The 18335-nt window shown below is 41.2% G+C and overlaps 1 protein-coding gene across 1 annotated transcript in view; it reads left to right on the forward strand.

Annotated features, from left to right (window-relative positions):
- Window positions 1–386: 386 nt before the first annotated feature.
- Window positions 387–18335, forward strand: part of arnt.L (aryl hydrocarbon receptor nuclear translocator L homeolog) — a gene marked incomplete at its 5' end in the record, with an annotated part of 36750 nt that continues 18801 nt past the window's right edge. Inside the window, 8 exon segments of the mRNA NM_001088661.1 lie at window positions 387–391; window positions 394–440; window positions 8312–8525; window positions 11896–12109; window positions 12213–12315; window positions 15492–15557; window positions 16806–16891; window positions 17150–17226. Of these exon segments, the coding sequence (NP_001082130.1) occupies window positions 387–391; window positions 394–440; window positions 8312–8525; window positions 11896–12109; window positions 12213–12315; window positions 15492–15557; window positions 16806–16891; window positions 17150–17226 (812 nt within the window).

An 18335-nucleotide genomic window follows, 5' to 3' on the forward strand; every position in this document is an offset into this window, starting at 1 on the left:
GATTTTATTTATTAACATAGTGCCACAAGTGTATGCACTTGCAGCACATGTCGAGGTGGGGAGGTACTTATACACTTAAAGTTGCTGTTACTGAGCAGTGATCTGGGCAAGACAGTAGTTTGATTACTATTACTTTGCAGTGCCAATCAGAACTCATCATAATTCTCAATTGTGTTAATTGAGTTTCACAGCAATACAAAATGCAAGGGTGTCCTGGCAGTTTTGGGCATTCAACCCAACATGTTACTACTTCTCCAAAAACAGGATATAAACACCTCTACGAGAATCACTTAGGGGTTATTTATCAAAGGTTGAATAATAGAGTTTTTATACCTCGAATGAACCCGACATTTTAATTTGCCAAGCTGTAATACCTTTTCCTTTCTTGATCCTAGGTGTGACGATGATCAGCTTCCAAATGACAAGGAGAGATTTGCAAGGTAATTTTCTGACATGTGACTAGTTTTTCTTTCAGCACTTTTGACTGCCACAGTTTCGGGAGTACAAGGATCTGTCAGCAAGACTTAACGTGAATCTGGTGTCTGTTGTCAATAACACTATCCTATATTCATATGTGCTGCTGCTGTTTGTTCTTATTCTGTTTGTGGCAGTAAAAAATGCAGGAGACCCATGTTCATCTAGGCCTGGGGCACGTGGTGAGGCTCGTCCTCTTTCCTCCTGTTAAAGGGATTCTGTCATGATTTTTATGATGTTGTTTTTATTTCTAAATTACGCTGTTTACACTGCAAATAATTCACTCTACAATATAAAATGTTATTCCTGAACCAGCAAGTGTGTTTTTTGTAATATTGGTGTGTAGGTGCATCTCAGGTCATTTTGTCTGGTCATGTGCTTTCAGAAAGAGCCAGCACTTTAGGATGGAACTGCTTTCTGGCAGGCTGTTGTTTCTCCTACTCAATGTAACTGAATGTGTTGCAGTGGGACCTGGATTTTACTATTGAGTGCTGTTCTTATATCTAAGATATAAGATATATAGGCAGCTGTTATTTTGTGTTAGGTAGCTGTTATCTGGTTACCTTCCCATTGTTCTCTTGTTAGGCTTCGGGGGGGGAAGGGAGGGGGTGACATCACTCCAACTTGCAGTACAGCAGTAAAGAGTAAAGGTGGCCATACATGGGCCAATAAAAGCTGCTGACAGACCGGCTCGTGGATCGTGGCCGCATCTATTCGTTGATGCGGTCCCGCGATCCGACAGCCCGATAGGCATCGTTAGGATCCGATCGTTGGGCCCTAGGGCCCACGATCGGATCAGCCCAATATTACCCACCTCAAGGTGGGCATATCAGAGGGAGATCCGCTTGTTTGGCGACATCGCCAAACGAGCGGATCTCTCCATGTATGGCCACCTTAACTGAAGTTTATCAGAGCAAAAGTCACATGATTTGGGGCAGCTGGGAAACTGACAATATGGGGTCCATTTACTTAGCTCGAGTGAAGGAATAGAATAAAAAAAACTTCAAATGATTTATAATACAAATTAAATGTGCTGTTCAGTAAATGGCTAAAGCCACAGGACCAATGTAACCCATGCCAAACCCACAGGAACCAATATGATTTCTAACATGTCACAATATAAAATATAAAAGATGGGGTAGAGAGGAACAGTACATCCTACTAAAAGTTAATTAAAGGTGTACAACCCCTTTAAAGACTTTTTAAAACTTTAACCTTCTCCCCAAGCATTCCAAGCAGTAAAGGCGGCCATACATGCTACAATTACAATCTTTCCTGGAAAAGATTTTTCGTTTCAATACACACGTGTAGAGCTGAATTGTCAGATATACAGGTAGGAACAATAGAATTCTACCTGTATCTAGGCTTGCCACCTGGCCGGTATTTTGCCGGCCTAGCCGGTAAAAAGGATGGTTGATCCCAATGTTATTAATGGGGGAAAAAAGAGAAATCTATAGGAAACCCGGTATTTTTCTCCAGAAAAGGTGGCAACCCTACCTGTATCTGATGATTTAGCACTAACAGTGGCTGATGTTCGGGTACCTTCAAAGGCGCCCAATCAAAATTGCAACCAGCCCTATAGATGAACCAATCGATATCCATACCTTCTGCCGATATCGGTCGGCTCATCACCCGCCGTACACACACCGAATATCATACAATCATTTGTTTACTATAATAATATTGGTGCGTATATTGCCACCTTAAACGATACAGGATACTGCTAAGTATCCTGTGCCTTTTCTCATTTTTCAGCTTGAATGGCTGCCCCCATGGCTACAAAGCAGCTTGTTTATATAAACTATAGAAGAGTTTCTAAAACAAACACATAACTTTTAACAGAGCAGGGCAACAGTATGTTATATTTAAATTACTTTAAAACACTGAAATGTTTTGTCGTTACTGTTCCTTTAAGTAGTATGTTGTATGGAGACAGAGAACTGTAAAGAGCGATTGTGCTCTTATAGCCCAGTGATACATTTATGTTGGGTTCATGAGCAGCACTGCAGACTGGTTAGGGAGGTTAGTCTTACAGGAATATCCTGTTCCTCTCTACCCCATATTTTATATTGTGACATGTTAGAAATTATATTGGTTCCTGTGGGTTTGGCATGGGTTACATTGGTCCTGTGGGTTTAGCCATTTACTGAACAGCACATTTAATTTGCATTATAGGGGTAATTCACCTTTTAGTTAATTTTTAGTATGTTCTAGAATGGCCAATTCTAAGCAACTTTTCAGTTGGTCTTCATTATTTATTTTCTGTAGTTTTTCAATTATTATCTTTCAATGAAGGTCACCGACCCTGTCTAAAAAAACAAATGCTCTGTAAGGCTACACATGTATTATTATTGCTACTTTTTAATTTCAATAAGTTTTTATTGGGGTTTTTTTCAAGTTAAATTACAGCTTTTGGTAAAAGCCTAATATATACTTTAAGTAAACGTTTTTACATTAACACATAATGACAATCACATTAATTATTAAAATTTGTATAGAATTGGTTATTGCTACTTTTTATTCCTCATCTTTCTGTTCAGGCCTCTTCTATTCATATTCCAGTCTTTTATTCAAATCGGTGCATGGTTGCTAGGGTCATTTGGACCCTAGCAACCATATTGCTTAAATTATAAACCGGAGAGCTGCTGAAGCTAATCAACTCAACAACCACAAATAATAAAAATGAAAAGCAATCGCAAATTGGCACTCTCTACATCGTAATAAAAGTTAACTTAAAGCTGAACCGCTCCTTTAAAGGAGAAACAAACCAGTAACATGAAAAAACCCTACCCCCCCCCTACCCATTGGTACCCGGGGCAAATGGCCCTAATTTTTTACTTACCCCTCGGCACAGATTCTGTTTTCGGGAGTTCACGGCCACCATCTTCTTTAATTTGTTAAACTTCGGAAGCAAACCGTCGTTTTCGGCGCATGCACAGTTGGAGTAACATTCTGGCCCCTTACAACTGCGCATGCGACGAAAGTCACGAAAATTTCGGAAAAATTTTCAGAAATTTTCGGGACTTTCGGCGCATGCGCAGTTGTTCGGGACCGGAAAATTACTCCAACCGCACATATGCCGAAAACGAGGGACTGCTCCCAAAGTGCATTTTGCTACAGATAATACATGTTGGGACCTTTTGATCATAGCTCCTTTCTCCATAGTTGGACCAACGCTTTTCCAATCTAGGGTGAATCTGATAACAAAAGAGTGCACGGACCCTTGGAATGCCAACTGATATTTCTTTAGCTTAGCCGGCTGGTTTTGTTTTTAGGTCGGACGATGAGCAGAGCTCAGCGGATAAGGAGAGACTTGCAAGGTAGGAGCAGGAGAATCCCGAGCCAAGCTAGCTGCTCTATGTGCCCTGTCCCCTCGCTTCCAACTCAACTTCTGTCCTGCCCCACCACACAGCTTTTATTTGTCTGTCTAGAACCTGAAAGCAATTGACAATACCATGTTGTTCATTGAAACGAACAAACTTTACTGGAAATATCTTTTCTAGTATGCTGGAGCTTATTTTAAATTTTCATTTTCGTGATAGTTCCCCTTTAAAGAATCTTGCAGCAACCTTAAGGGATCCTGTCATCGGAAAACATGTTTTTTTTCCCAAAATGCATCAGTTAATAGTGCTACTCCAGCAGAATTCTGCACTGAAATCCATTTCTCAAAAGAGCAAACAGATTTTTTTATATTCAATTTTGAAATCTGACATGGGGCTAGACATTTTGTCAATTTCCCAGCTGCCCCATGTCATGTGACTTGTGCCTGCACTTTAGGAGAGAAATGCTTTCTGGCAGGCTGCTGTTTTTCCTTCTCAATGTAACTGAATGTGACTCAGTGAGAGATGGGTTTTTACTATTGAATGCTGTTCTTAAGCTGGCCATAGACGCAAAGATCTGATCGTACGAATAGAGGATTCGTACGATTTTCGGAACGTGTGTGGAGAGTCCCGACATTTTTCGTCCGGCGGAGATCGGACAGGTTAGAAAATTTCTGTTGGCTGCCGATAATATCTCTGCGTATATTGCCGATCGTAGGATTTTCAGTGGGAGACTGTCACTAGCTTTGGTTGGACATAGATATCGTACGATTACTGTCAGGGGCAGAACATTGCTGATCTGTTCTTTAACTAATCTGACTGGTAAGACTTTGATCTGAATGGTTAGTGGCGGGTCGGGAGATGGGAAAGTCAGATCGTACGATGATTCGTACGATCGGATCTTTGCATCTATGGCCAGCATTAGATCTACCAGGCAGCTGTTATCTTGTGTTAGCGAGCTGTTGTCTGGTTACCTTCCCATTGTTCTTTTGTTAGGCTGCTGGGGGGAAAAAAAGGAGGGGGGCGATATCACTCCAACTTGCAGTAAAGAGTGATTGAAGTTTATCAGAGCACAAGTCACATGACCTGGGGCAGCTGGGAAATTGACAATATGTCTAGCCCCATGTCAGATTTCAAAATTGAATATAAAAAAATCTGTTTGCTCTTTTGAGAAATGGATTTCAGTGCAGAATTCTGCTGGAGCAGCACTATTAACTGATGCATTTTGAAAAAATTTTTTTTTCCCATGACAGTATCCCTTTACAATCTGGATTTATATGCTCAGGCCTATGGTACACTTGTTACTGCAGTTACCAACAGCGAATCACCATGTGCTCTCTGAAATTACAGAGGTGGGCATTTTTGGGTGACAATAATTGGACCAGAGGATACTTTCCAGCTTCTGTTTCAGTGATGGAACTATTCCGCCTGCCGTAGTTCCTGATGCAGTTACCTATGCCCATCTTGGGCCTGGTTCCAAAGTGCTTGGCAGTTTTGCCCCATCAGATTCAAATGCAGCCAGAGTGTAAATCATGTTCCTTTTGGATGCAGTACAGTTAATTTTTATTAGGGAATCCACTATTTAGAATTCAACCAGATCCCCGAATCCTTCGTGAAAGATTCTCAATCGAACCAGATCCTAATTTGCATATGCAAATTAGGGTCTGGAAAGGAAAAGTGGAAAACATTATTTTTTAATTCCTTGTTTTGTGGCAAAAAGTCACATGATTTTCCTCCCTGCCCCAAATTTACATATGCAAATTAAGAGTCGGTTCGGCTAGGCACAAGGATTTGGCGGAATCCTGCTGAAAAAGGCCGAATCCCAAACTGAATCCTGGATTCGGTGCCTCCCTAATTTTTATAAATAAGAATCTCATCAGAATGATCCATGTCCACTGTGTAAACATCCGTAGTCGGCCTAAAATTAGCCTAATTGGTGTGTATAATATTTGCTGTGCATACTGAGCCCTGAAACACTGCATGGGAGAAAAACCTACAGAGGGAAACCTGATGTCAGTGATAATGTCTACTGATTTCTCAAGAAATAAACGAGCGTCACACTTCCTGTGCAATATGCCAAAGACGTCCATCATATTGAAGTATTACTCCTGTTATTACTCATTACTCTTGTTGCCTTTAGGCTAAGTTCACATGACTCTTGCCGTGTGCAAGCTCAGTCTTAGTAAAAGCAATGTGCAGGGCCCTAATGCATTCCTCCCAACTGTCCCTTTTTCGGAGGGACAGTCCCTCTTTTGACAGCTCAACCCGCAGTCCCTCATTTGTACTGGAAAGTCCCTCTTTTCTCTGCACTGAACAGCCAGAAAAAGAAACAAAGTTTCTCACTTAATTGGCTTTTAGCAGAGAGCCCAGAACAGCTAACAGGTGCAAATAAGATACTTTGTAACAATTTTGAGACAAAAAAACACAGTTTAGATAAGGAGAAATATTTTCAAACTTTCATAACCTGCCAATTTTTTTTTTAAACAAACATGGTAATTTGGGGGTGTATGTTGATTTAAAGGAGAACTAAAGTTTAACTAAAGAAGTAGCTAGAAATGTTGTACATTATGTTTTGGGCTTCTTTACCAGCCCAAGGCAACCACAGCCCTTTAGCAGTAAAGATCTGTGTCTCCAAAGATGCCCCAGTAGCTCCCCATCTTCTTTTCTGCTGATTCACTGCACATGCTCTGTGCTGCTGTCACTTACTGAGCTTAGGGACCCACTCACAATATACAGTACACATAGAATAGAAATGTCACAATATAAGGCTGATTAGTAATTAATACAGATAATTACTACACAGCAGCACAGAAATCAGTGCAATTAGCATCAGAATTTAATAATCAGCCCTGTAGCATCAGCTTATATTACAGACCAACCTCATTTTCTGCTGGATAATTAGTGAGGACCCCTAAACTCAGCTGCTCAGAGCCCACTGAGCATGTGAGTGTGACAGACACTTTCCAAGATGGTGACCCCCTGTGACAAGTTTGAAGTCCTGGATCATTGCTGCTATTGACAAGCTGAAACTTAAGCCTGTTGCAATAAGTTTACTATATAAAATATCAATATTCATTTTAAGGGTTTAGTTTTCTTTTAATCCCTTTAGTCCCATTTGGCAGCTTCTTGGCCTGTCTGAAGAGCCTGCCCTATTACTATTTGGCTAAAAATCAGCCATAAATCTTTTGTGCAGATTAGAAAATAATAATATGGTGCAACCTCCATGGGTCATCAGTAGCTGTCATGGTGCCTCCTGTGTACTAAGATATAACTAATCCTTATTGGAAACAAAACCAGCCTATTGGGTTTATATGATATTCTAGTAGATCCAAATTACAGAAAGATCCGTTATCCAGAAACCCCGAGGTCTCAAGCATTCTGGATAACGCTTCCCATACCTGTAATATATTGTACAGATCATACCGATAGGCCTGATGGACTTTCAGCAGTGTTGTACTGTCAGTTTATGAATAGTCTGTATATTATTCATTGGGTACATTAGACCATACAGGTATGGGATCCTTTATCCTGAAACACATTCAAAAAGCTCCAGATTACAGGAAGGCTGACTCCTACAGATTACATTTTATTCAAATGATTCAAACTTTTGAAACATATTTCCTCTCTGTGATAATAAAACAGCACAGGTATGAGACCTATTATCCAGAATGCTCGGGACCTGCTGCTTTCCGGATAACGGATCTTTCACTAATTTTCGATCTTCAAACCTTGTCTACTAGAAAATCATGTAAAATATTAAATAAAACCCAATAGGCTGGTTTTGCCTCCAATATGGATTAATTATATCTTAGTTGGGATCAGGTACAAGCTACTGTTTTATTTTTACAGAGAAAAAGGAAATCATTTTTAAACATTTGGAATATTTAAATAATATGAGTCTATGGGAGACATCCTTTCCGTAATTCGGAGCATTCTGGATAATTGGTTTCCGGATAACCGATTCCATATCTCTGATTTGATCCCAACTGATATATAATGTATACAATTGATCATTGTTGGCGGCAAAACAATCCAATTGGTGGTTTTAAATGTTTAAAAGATCTTTTTTAGTTGACTCAAACAATGGAGATCCGAATTAAGGAGAGATCTCTTATCTGCGAAAACCCCAGGTCCCAAGCATTCTGGATAACAGCTCCCATGCCTGTGGTAGATAAAATTACAGCAATTAGAAGGTGATTGCCGGTAACTGAGCCTTTGTTTGGTGACTCCTTGGTAGAGATCGTTTTATTGGCGTCTCATCACAGACGTAAAGTAGGATAAGTTTACAGCAATACATAAATGGCATTCCTGACATTGGTGTTTAAACAGCTGAGCTTTATGTATGTCTAATAACCCTTGCTCTTTCTCTTTCCTTCTCACTATGTCATGCATGCTTTGCATGATGACACAGTATCTGAGACACAACGGTCCTTGTTTCACTAACCCTTCCTTCCTTACACCTTTGCTGTAAACAGAACAGTCCTCATATTATTTGCGTCTGTTCGTCCTACTTACAGGGAGAATCACAGTGAAATAGAGCGTCGTCGAAGAAACAAGATGACTGCCTACATTACAGAGTTGTCTGATATGGTGCCCACCTGCAGTGCTCTAGCGCGCAAGCCTGACAAGCTCACCATCCTGCGCATGGCTGTCTCACATATGAAGTCTCTGCGGGGCACTGGTAACACACCCACAGATGCCACTTACAAGCCTTCTTTCCTGACTGATCAGGTTTGTTTATCTTTGTAAAGGATAAAGTATTATTAACGAGGAACTCCACACAACAGAATTTGAACTTTTTGACAAGTAAACATAATTTCAAGCAACTTAGCAATATACATCAATTAAAAAATGTGCAGACTTTTCATGATTTTTTATGGTTTCTGACAGTTCCCTAAGCCTAGACCTCTGCTCTCCTGTCTGACTACTTTGCTGATCTCTCTGACTACTGTTACTTTGTATCAGCAGCCTTGTGTCCTTAGCCTGCATCCTCCAAACCCCACAATTCCCTGCACACATGATTTCAATAAGGAAAGGAGCATCAGTGCAATGCATTGTGGGTTATGTAGTTCCTGCATGCTGTCTGTAAGCTGTGGAGAAGTTGTTACAATTTGTAACATCAGTGTTTAGTCCCTCCTTCCCTGCCGGGATTTCTAATGATGCAGAAAGAGAAGAACTGTTAAACAGCTGGATTTCAGCATAGAAAATGGCATTTATTCATATTTTTTGAAGAAACAGGTAACTGTGATGGGTATTTTAGGGGTTTCTCCAGCGTCTGCTTGGGGACACAGTAAACGCTGGGGTATAGCTGGTGCAACTAGGGTTTTATAATGATTTTATGGGAGGAGGACACAACAATAAAAATATTAGCTCCTCCCTCGCTGGCTATACCCTCCAGGAGGCGGAGCCTAAACAAGTTCTTTGTTGTGTCCTCAGGAGAAGGACGTGATTTTATATTCATGTATTTAGTCAGTTTATGGCATTTGGGGTTGTCACAACCCCTACACAGTGTAGGAGGTTATTGTTTGGCACCCTCCAACGTGGGATTGTCGCCGGGGTCTGCTGGGCACTGTGCCAATGACTAACCAGCCTTCATTTTCTCTATTTTCCCCAGGAGAAGAGCTAGCTGGCTGGACAACAAAGAGAGAGAGGGGGGGGGGCCTCTTTATCAAATTTTGATTTGGAAGCCAGAGTTCCCCTTTAATCTGCATTCCTATTAGGGATGCACCGAATCCAGGATTCAACTTTTTTTCAGCAGGATTCAGATTGAGCCAAATCCACGTGTCTGTCTGAATCTGAATCCTAATTTGCATATGCAAATTAGAACCGGGAATGGAAATCGCATAACTTGCCATCCCTAATTTGCATATGTAAATTTGGATTCTTATTCGGCAGAATCTTTCATGAAGGATTTAGGGGCTCGGCCGAATCCCAAATAGTGGATTCGGTGCATCCCTAATTCCTATACATTAAGAAGTGTATAATAGCCAGCATAAAATATAAGCATTTTTGCTGGCTAAATATAAAGGTTCCCTTTGCAAGTAATATCTTTAATAGCATGGCGTGTTTATTCTTGATTTCAGTTCTGCTGAAATCAAGAATAAACACGCCACGCTATTAAAGATATTACTTGCAAAGGGAACCTTTGCAGGTCAGCTCTCATTGTTCATGGGAAAGCTAATCCCTATTTAAGGCTTCTGAATTAGAAGAGAGAATGACGAGTCAGACAGATTTATTGGATGTCATCTTAACGCTGAAGCCAGCTGACAAACTAGGGAGCGTCACAACTAGTTTGTGTGTGAGCAGTTTGATTTCCCTTTTGTGTGTAAGAGGAGGATTGAAGGCACAGATGATGATCTTTTATAGTCTGGGAAATAAAATATAAGATGCAGAACAGATCACGGTCATGATATTGCTCCACAACTCATTTTGATTTTTGGAATCTCCAAACTGTTTCTTTGGGAAACAAATTTTGTCTGGGTGATATTACATAGTTACATAGTTACATAGTTAAATTGGGTTGAAAAAAGACAAAGTCCATCAAGTTCAACCCCTCCAAATGAAAACCCAGCATCCATACACACACCCCTCCCTACTTTTAATTAAATTCTATATACCCATACCTATACTAACTATAGAGTTTAGTATCACAATAGCCTTTGATATTATGTCTGTCCAAGAAATCATCCAAGTCCCTCTTATAGTCATTAACTGAATCAGCAGCACAACATCACCCGGCAGTGCATTCCACAACCTCACTGTCCTGACTGTGAAGAACCCCCTACGTTGCTTCAAATGAAAGTTCTTTTCTTCTAGTCTAAAGGGGAGGCCTCTGGTACGGTGATCCACTTTATGGGTAAAAAGGTCCCCTGCTATTTGTCTATAATGTCCTCTAATGTACTTGTAAAGTGTAATCATGTCCCCTCGCAAGCGCCTTTTTTCAGAGAAAACAACCCCAACCTTGACAGTCTCTCCTCATCTTCCATCCCTCTAACCAGTTTAGTTGCACTTAGTCTCTGCACTCTCTCCAGCTCATTTATATCCCTCTTAAGGACTGGAGTCCAAAACTGCACTGCATACTCCAGATGAGGCCTCACCAGGGACCTATAAAGAGGCATAATTATGTTTTCATCCCTTGAGTTAATGCCCTTTTTTATGCAAGACAGAACTTTATTTGCTTTAGTAGCCACAGAATGACACTGCCCAGAATTAGACAATGTGTTATCTATAAAGACCCCTAGATCCTTCTCATTTAAGGAAACTCCCAACACACTGCCATTTAGTGTATAACTTGCATTTATATTATTTTTGCCAAAGTGCATAACCTGCATTTATCAACATTGAACCTCATTTTCCAGTTTGCTGCCCAGTTTTCCAATTTAGATAAATCATCCAGGATTCGGTTTGGGATTTGGCCAGGATTCGGGCTTTGTCAGCTGCCCCAAGTCATGTGACTTGTGCTCTGATAAACTTCAATCACTCTTTACTGCTGTACTGCAAGTTGGAGTGATATCACCCCCCCCCCCCAGCAGCCAAACAAAAGAACAATGGGAAGGTAACCAGATAGCAGCTCCCTAACACAAGATAACAGCTGCCTGGTAGATCTAAGAACAACACTCAATAGTAAAAACCCATGTCCCACTGAGACACATTCAGTTACATTGAGAAGGAAAAACAGCAGCCTGCCAGAAAGCATTTCTCTCCTGAAGTGCAGGCACAAGTCACATGACCTGGGGCAGCTGGGAAATTGACAAAATGTCTAGCCCCATGTCAGATTTCAAAATTGAATATAAAAAAATCTGTTTGCTCTTTTGAGAAATGGATTTCAGTGCAGAAGTCTGCTGGAGTAGCACTATTAACTGATGCGTTTTGAAAAAAACATGTTTTCTGATGACAGGATCCCTTTAATTTTGCTAGTGAGGACACTGTTTCATTGGTGTATATGGGAAATATTACATTTTATCCCTTTTCCAAGCAAACTACAACAAACAAAAATGAAGTTATTTGTGCAGAACAAGTTGTCTGCATATTAAGTCAAAACAATGAGACTTAAAAGATAATTCCTTGAGAAGGGCTCATGGTTCTGTTTTGTGTTGGACAGGAGCTGAAACACCTGATTTTAGAGGCAGCTGATGGGTTCCTTTTTGTGGTGTCCTGTGAAACTGGCAGAATCGTCTATGTGTCAGATTCTGTGACCCCTGTGCTTAATCAGCCACAGTCGGAGTGGTTTGGTAGCACTTTGTATGACCAGGTGCACCCAGATGATCTAGACAAGCTTCGAGAGCAGCTTTCCACAGCTGAAAATCCCATGACAGGTGAGTTTTCTTGAGTCCTGGGAGTGATTTTTTTGCACCACAATGCCACTCATCCCCAACTCACTTTACCACTTTTTATTCTAATTTATGAAATCGCCCACAGGTCGTATTCTGGACTTAAAGACTGGTACAGTAAAGAAAGAAGGGCAACAGTCCTCCATGAGAATGTGCATGGGCTCTCGCAGATCATTCATCTGCAGAATGAGGTAAAGTAGTGTTCCGTATTTTTTCATTTTTCATCTAATGCCAACTAGCACGTTGGACAGTGTATTCTCCTGTCTAACAGAAGGACAATAATAGGGGTTCCATATAAATAATCAGTTTACTATAAAGCTTCACAAATTGGTAAAGCATTTATAAAGCACATTAGTAAGTATGGTGAGAAGTTGTTGTGAGTTTGTGTTAAAGGAATTGTTCAGGGTAAAAATAAAAACTGGGCAAATAGACTGTGCAAAATAAAAAAAAAATCTAATATAGTTAGCTAGCCAAAAATGTAATGTATAAAGGCTGGAGTGACTGGATGTGTAACATAATAGCCAGAACACTACTTCCTGCTTTGCGGCTCTCTTGGTTTCCACTGATTGGTTACCAGGCAGTAACCAATCAGTGACTTGAGGGGGGGCACAGGGGTCATAACTGTTGCTTTTGAATCTGAGCTGAATGCGGAGGCTCAATTACAAACTCACTGAACAGTTATGTCCCATGTGGTCCCACTTATAGTCACTAACTAACTCAGTTAGAGAGCTAATGTTCTGGCTATTATGTTAGACATCCAGTCACTCCAGCCTTTATACATAACATTTTTGCCTAACTAACTATATTAGAAACATTTTTGATTTTGCACAGCATGTCTATTTACCCAGTTTTTATTTGTACACGAACTGTGCCTTTAATATGCATGTTCAGCTTGAAATAAGGTAACTAACCCTGTCTCCTGAACTTTGGAATATTCATATTGGGAGAGAAGGGTTTGATTCAGGCATCTTAGAATTGACAGACCCTTATTATACCTATTAAGATGTAGACAGCATAGAGGTATATAGACGAGCTTATTCTTGCTTGCACTGGGACTTGGAATCTTTCTGGTTTGGAGACTGGTATTCAAGTCAACTGTCAACATGCACAGTTAAATAAATGTTATCGAGTATAGGTTATATTTAATCAAAACAAAAGGCATGTATTAGATTTAGATGTTGTCCATATCATTCAAACCTAGACCGATTTAAAACAGCTTTGGTACTTTTATTACTTTGTGTATTTTCTCCTAGTCAGCTTGGAAGACACAGGAACAGTGGGGTATAACTGGTACCACTAGGAGGCAGGACACAACAATAAAAAGAAACTGGCTTCTCCTCCACTGGCTATACCCCAGCAGGTGGAGCTTGGCTCAGTTTGAGTTGTGTTTTTTCTTCCTGACAGGAGGAGAATACCAGTCAGCTAAGCTGACACCATGGGGAAGTGCAGGTCTTTAACACTGAGTAAAAACCCCTATTGCCCCCCCCCCCACGTGGAAACCTGTCTCCGGGGTCCTTCTGGTGTGTATACACAGACCAACCGGCCCAGCTGACATCTCCTTTCCCCCTTACAGGAGGAGAAGGGGCTGGCCGGTAGACAAAAGACCATTCTGGGCCTGAGGTAAGTTTTTCACTCTTCCCTGCTAAATTGCCCCCCCCCCTCCATCCTTCTCCACAGCATTATAGGGGGGGGGCATACGGGCCCAGATTTTTAGAAAATTCCCAGAGACCTGGCACACTGCCCTGTCACAAGCAGGCGCTCATTGAGTGCATTACTAAACAGGATCAGGGAGAGAAAGGCAACAGTTCCCACTGTCACTTACAAAGAGCCTCACTAGACGCAGCCCAAGTAATTAGTAAGTCTTCGGCACTCGCAGTAGCAGCCCGTAGGTCCCACTGGATGAAATTGTGGTCAGCACAATTCCATTCCCTTCAAGGGGAAGCTTCTTTTTGGACCTGATCTTGACCAAGTCACAGGAGGAAAAAGTGCTTTACTACCACAACCCAAAGCACGTTCCTCCTTCCGTAGAGTCACGTTTTTTTGTGGCCCCCATGCCAAGATCTCCAGTCACCTCCTCCGAAATAGTCATTCACAAAAAGAGTTAGTTTCGGGATCAAGCAAAGGCCACCATGGCAAAACCGAAAACACCCCTCCAAGACCGCTGACAAGGCTACCTCTGCATAACGCTGGTCTTTCATCGCCAGATACAACGCCAATAGGTGGGAGACTAGGACACCAGTTCCTCCCTAAGACCTCACATTAGTACTATGCGCACTACAACGTCCACCCTGGGGTCAGTGACTCTTCTATGGCTCATATGAAGTTTTTCTCCTGGCAATTGCTTCAGTGAGGCGAGTTTCAGAACTCCGTGCTCTATCTTGACAAGGCTGTTCTTCGCATGGTTCCATCCTTTTTACCGAAGGTTGTCTCAAAATTCCACCTGAACCAAGAAATAATTGTTCCGACCTTCTGCCCTGCACTGGCAAACCCTAAAGAGACAGCATTGCACACTTGGACCCCGGTCAGACCCTAAAGTTCTACCTGCAGAGGGTTCAGGATATTCGCAAGGCAGACACTATTGGTCCTTCCTTCAGGGCCACACCAGGGTGCTCCGGCTACTAAATCGATCATCTCCAGCTGGATCAAACAAGCTATTCAGAAAGCCTATACTGCGCAGGGCCAGACTCCACTGGATAGTACTCATTCCACCAGGGGTGTGAGTACGTCCTGGGCTTTCCGGAACCAGCCATCAGCTGAACATTTGTGCAAGGCAGCTACATGGACCACTCCTCTTCTAAACCCTACCATTTCGACTTCTAACGCTCATTTTGGCAGAAAGGTGCTTCAAGACGTGGTGGTTGCTCCAAATTAGGCCTCTTCCTCCCACCCGGGATTCTAGGGGACAGCTTTGGTACGTCCCCATTGTCCCTGTGTCCCCCAAGCTGACTAGGAGAAAAGGAGATTTTCTGTACTCACCGTTAAATCTTTTTCTCTTCAGTCACTTGGGGGACACAGGGCTTACCTCCCAGGAACGAGGCCCTCGCTTTCCATCAGATGTATTTCAGTGTTACAAAGTGTTTAGTTTTTTCAAAATTCAAGTTAATACATCCGGTTGACTTTGGTACAAACTGAGCTAAGCTCCTCCTGTTGGGGGTATAGCCAGTGGAGGAGGAGCCAGTTTCTTTTTATTGTTGTGTCCTGCCTCCTAGTGGTACCAGCTATACCTCACTGTCCCTGTGTCCCCAAACTGACTGAAGAGAGAGAGATTTAACGGTAAGTACATAAAATCTCCTTTTTTAAATCGATTGCAGTTTGAACTGGTGCAGACAGACATATCTAAGCTTTTGGTGTTTTTTTATTTAAACAGGTGTGGAAGTGCAATAATTGAACCCTCCGCCATGAACCGACTCAGCTTCATGAGAAACCGGTGCAGGTATGATTAAATGATTAGGGCTATAGCACATATTATGCCCCTTGACGTGCTATTATTGGACCAAAAACAGCTGCTGTCTAGTTCCCACTGTCTTCATTTCACTGCTTGCATTTTTTGACTCCTTTAACACTGGGCAAATTTGCACCTTGGCAGTAACCCATAGCAACCAATCAAATATTTGGCTTTCATCTTTCAAAATGCTGCCGGCTGAAAGAAAGTCAATCGTTGATTGGTTGCCATGGGTTACTGCTGTGCAAACATTCCCCCGGTGTTTATAAATTAGCTCCACTGCCACTAGAGCATGTCTTAGGTGTAATTATCATTTCTCCATGCAGAGCTATTCCCTTGTACCGCATTGTAAAAGAAGTAATTGCAAGTCTGATAGAGACATGTTACACTTGTGGTTTTGCGCTGTACTGTGACTTTTAATTAAACAAGGTCTCTGACTGTCGAAAATACCCATTAAACAGATGATTAGGGTTTCAATTTATAAGTTAAACTGAGATTTGTAACCATTTTAGTATGATGAAGAGAGTGATATTCTGAGACCATTTGCAATTGGTTTTTATTTTTCGTGTTTTTTGAGTTACTTAGCTTTTTATTCAACAGGTCCCCTGATTGCTGGTTCAACAATCTGGTTGCTACGGTCCAAATTACCTAAGCAACCATGCATTGATTTGTAAGAGAGACTGGAATATGAATAGAAGAGGGTCTGAACAGAAAGAGGAATAATAAAAAGTGGCAATAACAATACATTTGTAGCCTTACAGAGCATTTGTTTTTAGATGGGGTCAGTGACCCCGGTTTAAAAACTTAAAAGAATCCGAAGAAGGCAAATAATTCAAAAACTATAAAAAAAAATGAAGACCAATTGAAAAGTTGCTTAGAATTGGCAATTCTATAATATACAGAAAGTTAACTAGAAGGTAAACCAAACCTTCTGTACCATTTTGTCGTGGTTGTTCCTAATTACACCCCAAAGTTTGCAGCCAATATCCAAGGCTGTAGGAATATTACAGGGTGGTGTCTTGATAACATGACAAAGACTCATAGAACTTTGGGAGAAGATAGGAATGATTATAAGACCAAAACACAGAAGGGCTAATAATGCTTCTATGTAACCATAGTGTAACTGTTCATAATGACATATCTCCTGTACATGGGAATTGTAAAATAAATGGTGTGCCTTTAATCAAAATTCAAATGTATTTATTTTGATAACACTATTTTCTTCCTTTTATAACGTAGAAACGGCTTAGGTCCATCTAAAGATGGGGAGCCACAGTTTGTGGTAGTTCACTGCACTGGATACATCAAAGCCTGGCCTCCAGCAGGTAAGGAATCCACTTGTTTTTCACTCTCCATTGTATTATGTGACTCACTCCAGTGCCCCAGTCTACTCATCTGTGCAACAACTTGAATACAATGTAGTTAAATGTCCACAACATTTCTGTTATCATTATTGCTCCCTCTCATCTATATGTGCCTAGAACAGTGTAGCTGCTGATTTGTTCTTTTTATTCAGTGAGACAGCTGCATTTTAATGGTTAATAAAGTAACGTTCACTCAAGGTTTCCTATTTACTTAATCAGGAGTCACGTTACCAGAAGATGATCCCGATGTAGGTCAAAGCAGCAAATTCTGTCTTGTGGCCATTGGCAGACTGCAGGTACATTTTCAGTTTTTTTGCTTAATCCTGACCTTTCTCTGTGCTCCACAACTGGTCGCTTCTTCCCATTAAAATGTATTTTTCCTCATATGTACTGGAGGGCTGGAAAGAATGTGGTTACATGGGGATAGGCCTATTTTTATATATCACTAGGGTAGGTAGGAGCAGTGTTATATTCTTATTGTCTGCTGCAGGTATCCTCTATTTCTCTGGTGCCACCAATGCAGTCTCTTTAATCCCCTGCTAATTACTCTTGCTCTGCATTATCATTATCAACAGACACTGCACAACTAGACTGTTACGTGTGCAGAACATTGGCCATCAGCACTTAAATAGGCACCATAAACCGCTTGTAGGGATGCACCAAATCCACTATTTGGGTTTCGGCTGAATCCCGAATCCTTCGTGAAAGATTCGGCTGAATACCAAACTGGGTCCTAATTTACATATGAAAATTAGGGGTGGGAAAGGGAAACGTGTAAAAAAAAAATTTACATCCGAAAAGTTGTGTTATTTCCCTTCCTGGCCATAATTTACATATAATTAGGATGCGGTTCGTCTGAAGCTGAATCCTGGCTTGATCCCAGATGGAATCCTGGCTTGATCCCAGAAGGAATCTTGGCTTGATCCCAGAAGGAATCCTGGCTTGATCCCAGAAGGAATCCTGGCTTGATCCCAAACGGGATCCTGTCTTAATCCCAAACGGGATCCTGTCTTAATCCCAAACGGGATCCTGTCTTAATCCCAAACGGGATCCTGTCTTAATCCCAAACGGGATCCTGTTTTAATCCCAAACGGGATCCTGTCTTAATCCCAAACGGGATCCTGTCTTAATCCCAAACGGGATCCTGTCTTAATCCCAAACGGGATCCTGTCTTAATCCTAAACCAAATCCAGGATTTGGTGCATCCCTAGTCACTTGTACCTGTTCTGCCACATCTGTGATCCTGAATGTAACACTTTATCAAAGGTCGAATTTTGAATTCATGTGATTTTAAAACTAAACGAATCTAGGTTTTTTTCACTGGAAAAAAAACCCTCAAATGTCAGGAAGGCTATTAACATCTTAAAATGGGTCACTGGACCTCTCCCATTGACTTATACATGAA

Source organism: Xenopus laevis, chromosome 8L (assembly GCF_017654675.1).
Source record: "Xenopus laevis strain J_2021 chromosome 8L, Xenopus_laevis_v10.1, whole genome shotgun sequence".
NCBI classification, from domain to species: domain Eukaryota; kingdom Metazoa; phylum Chordata; class Amphibia; order Anura; family Pipidae; genus Xenopus; species Xenopus laevis.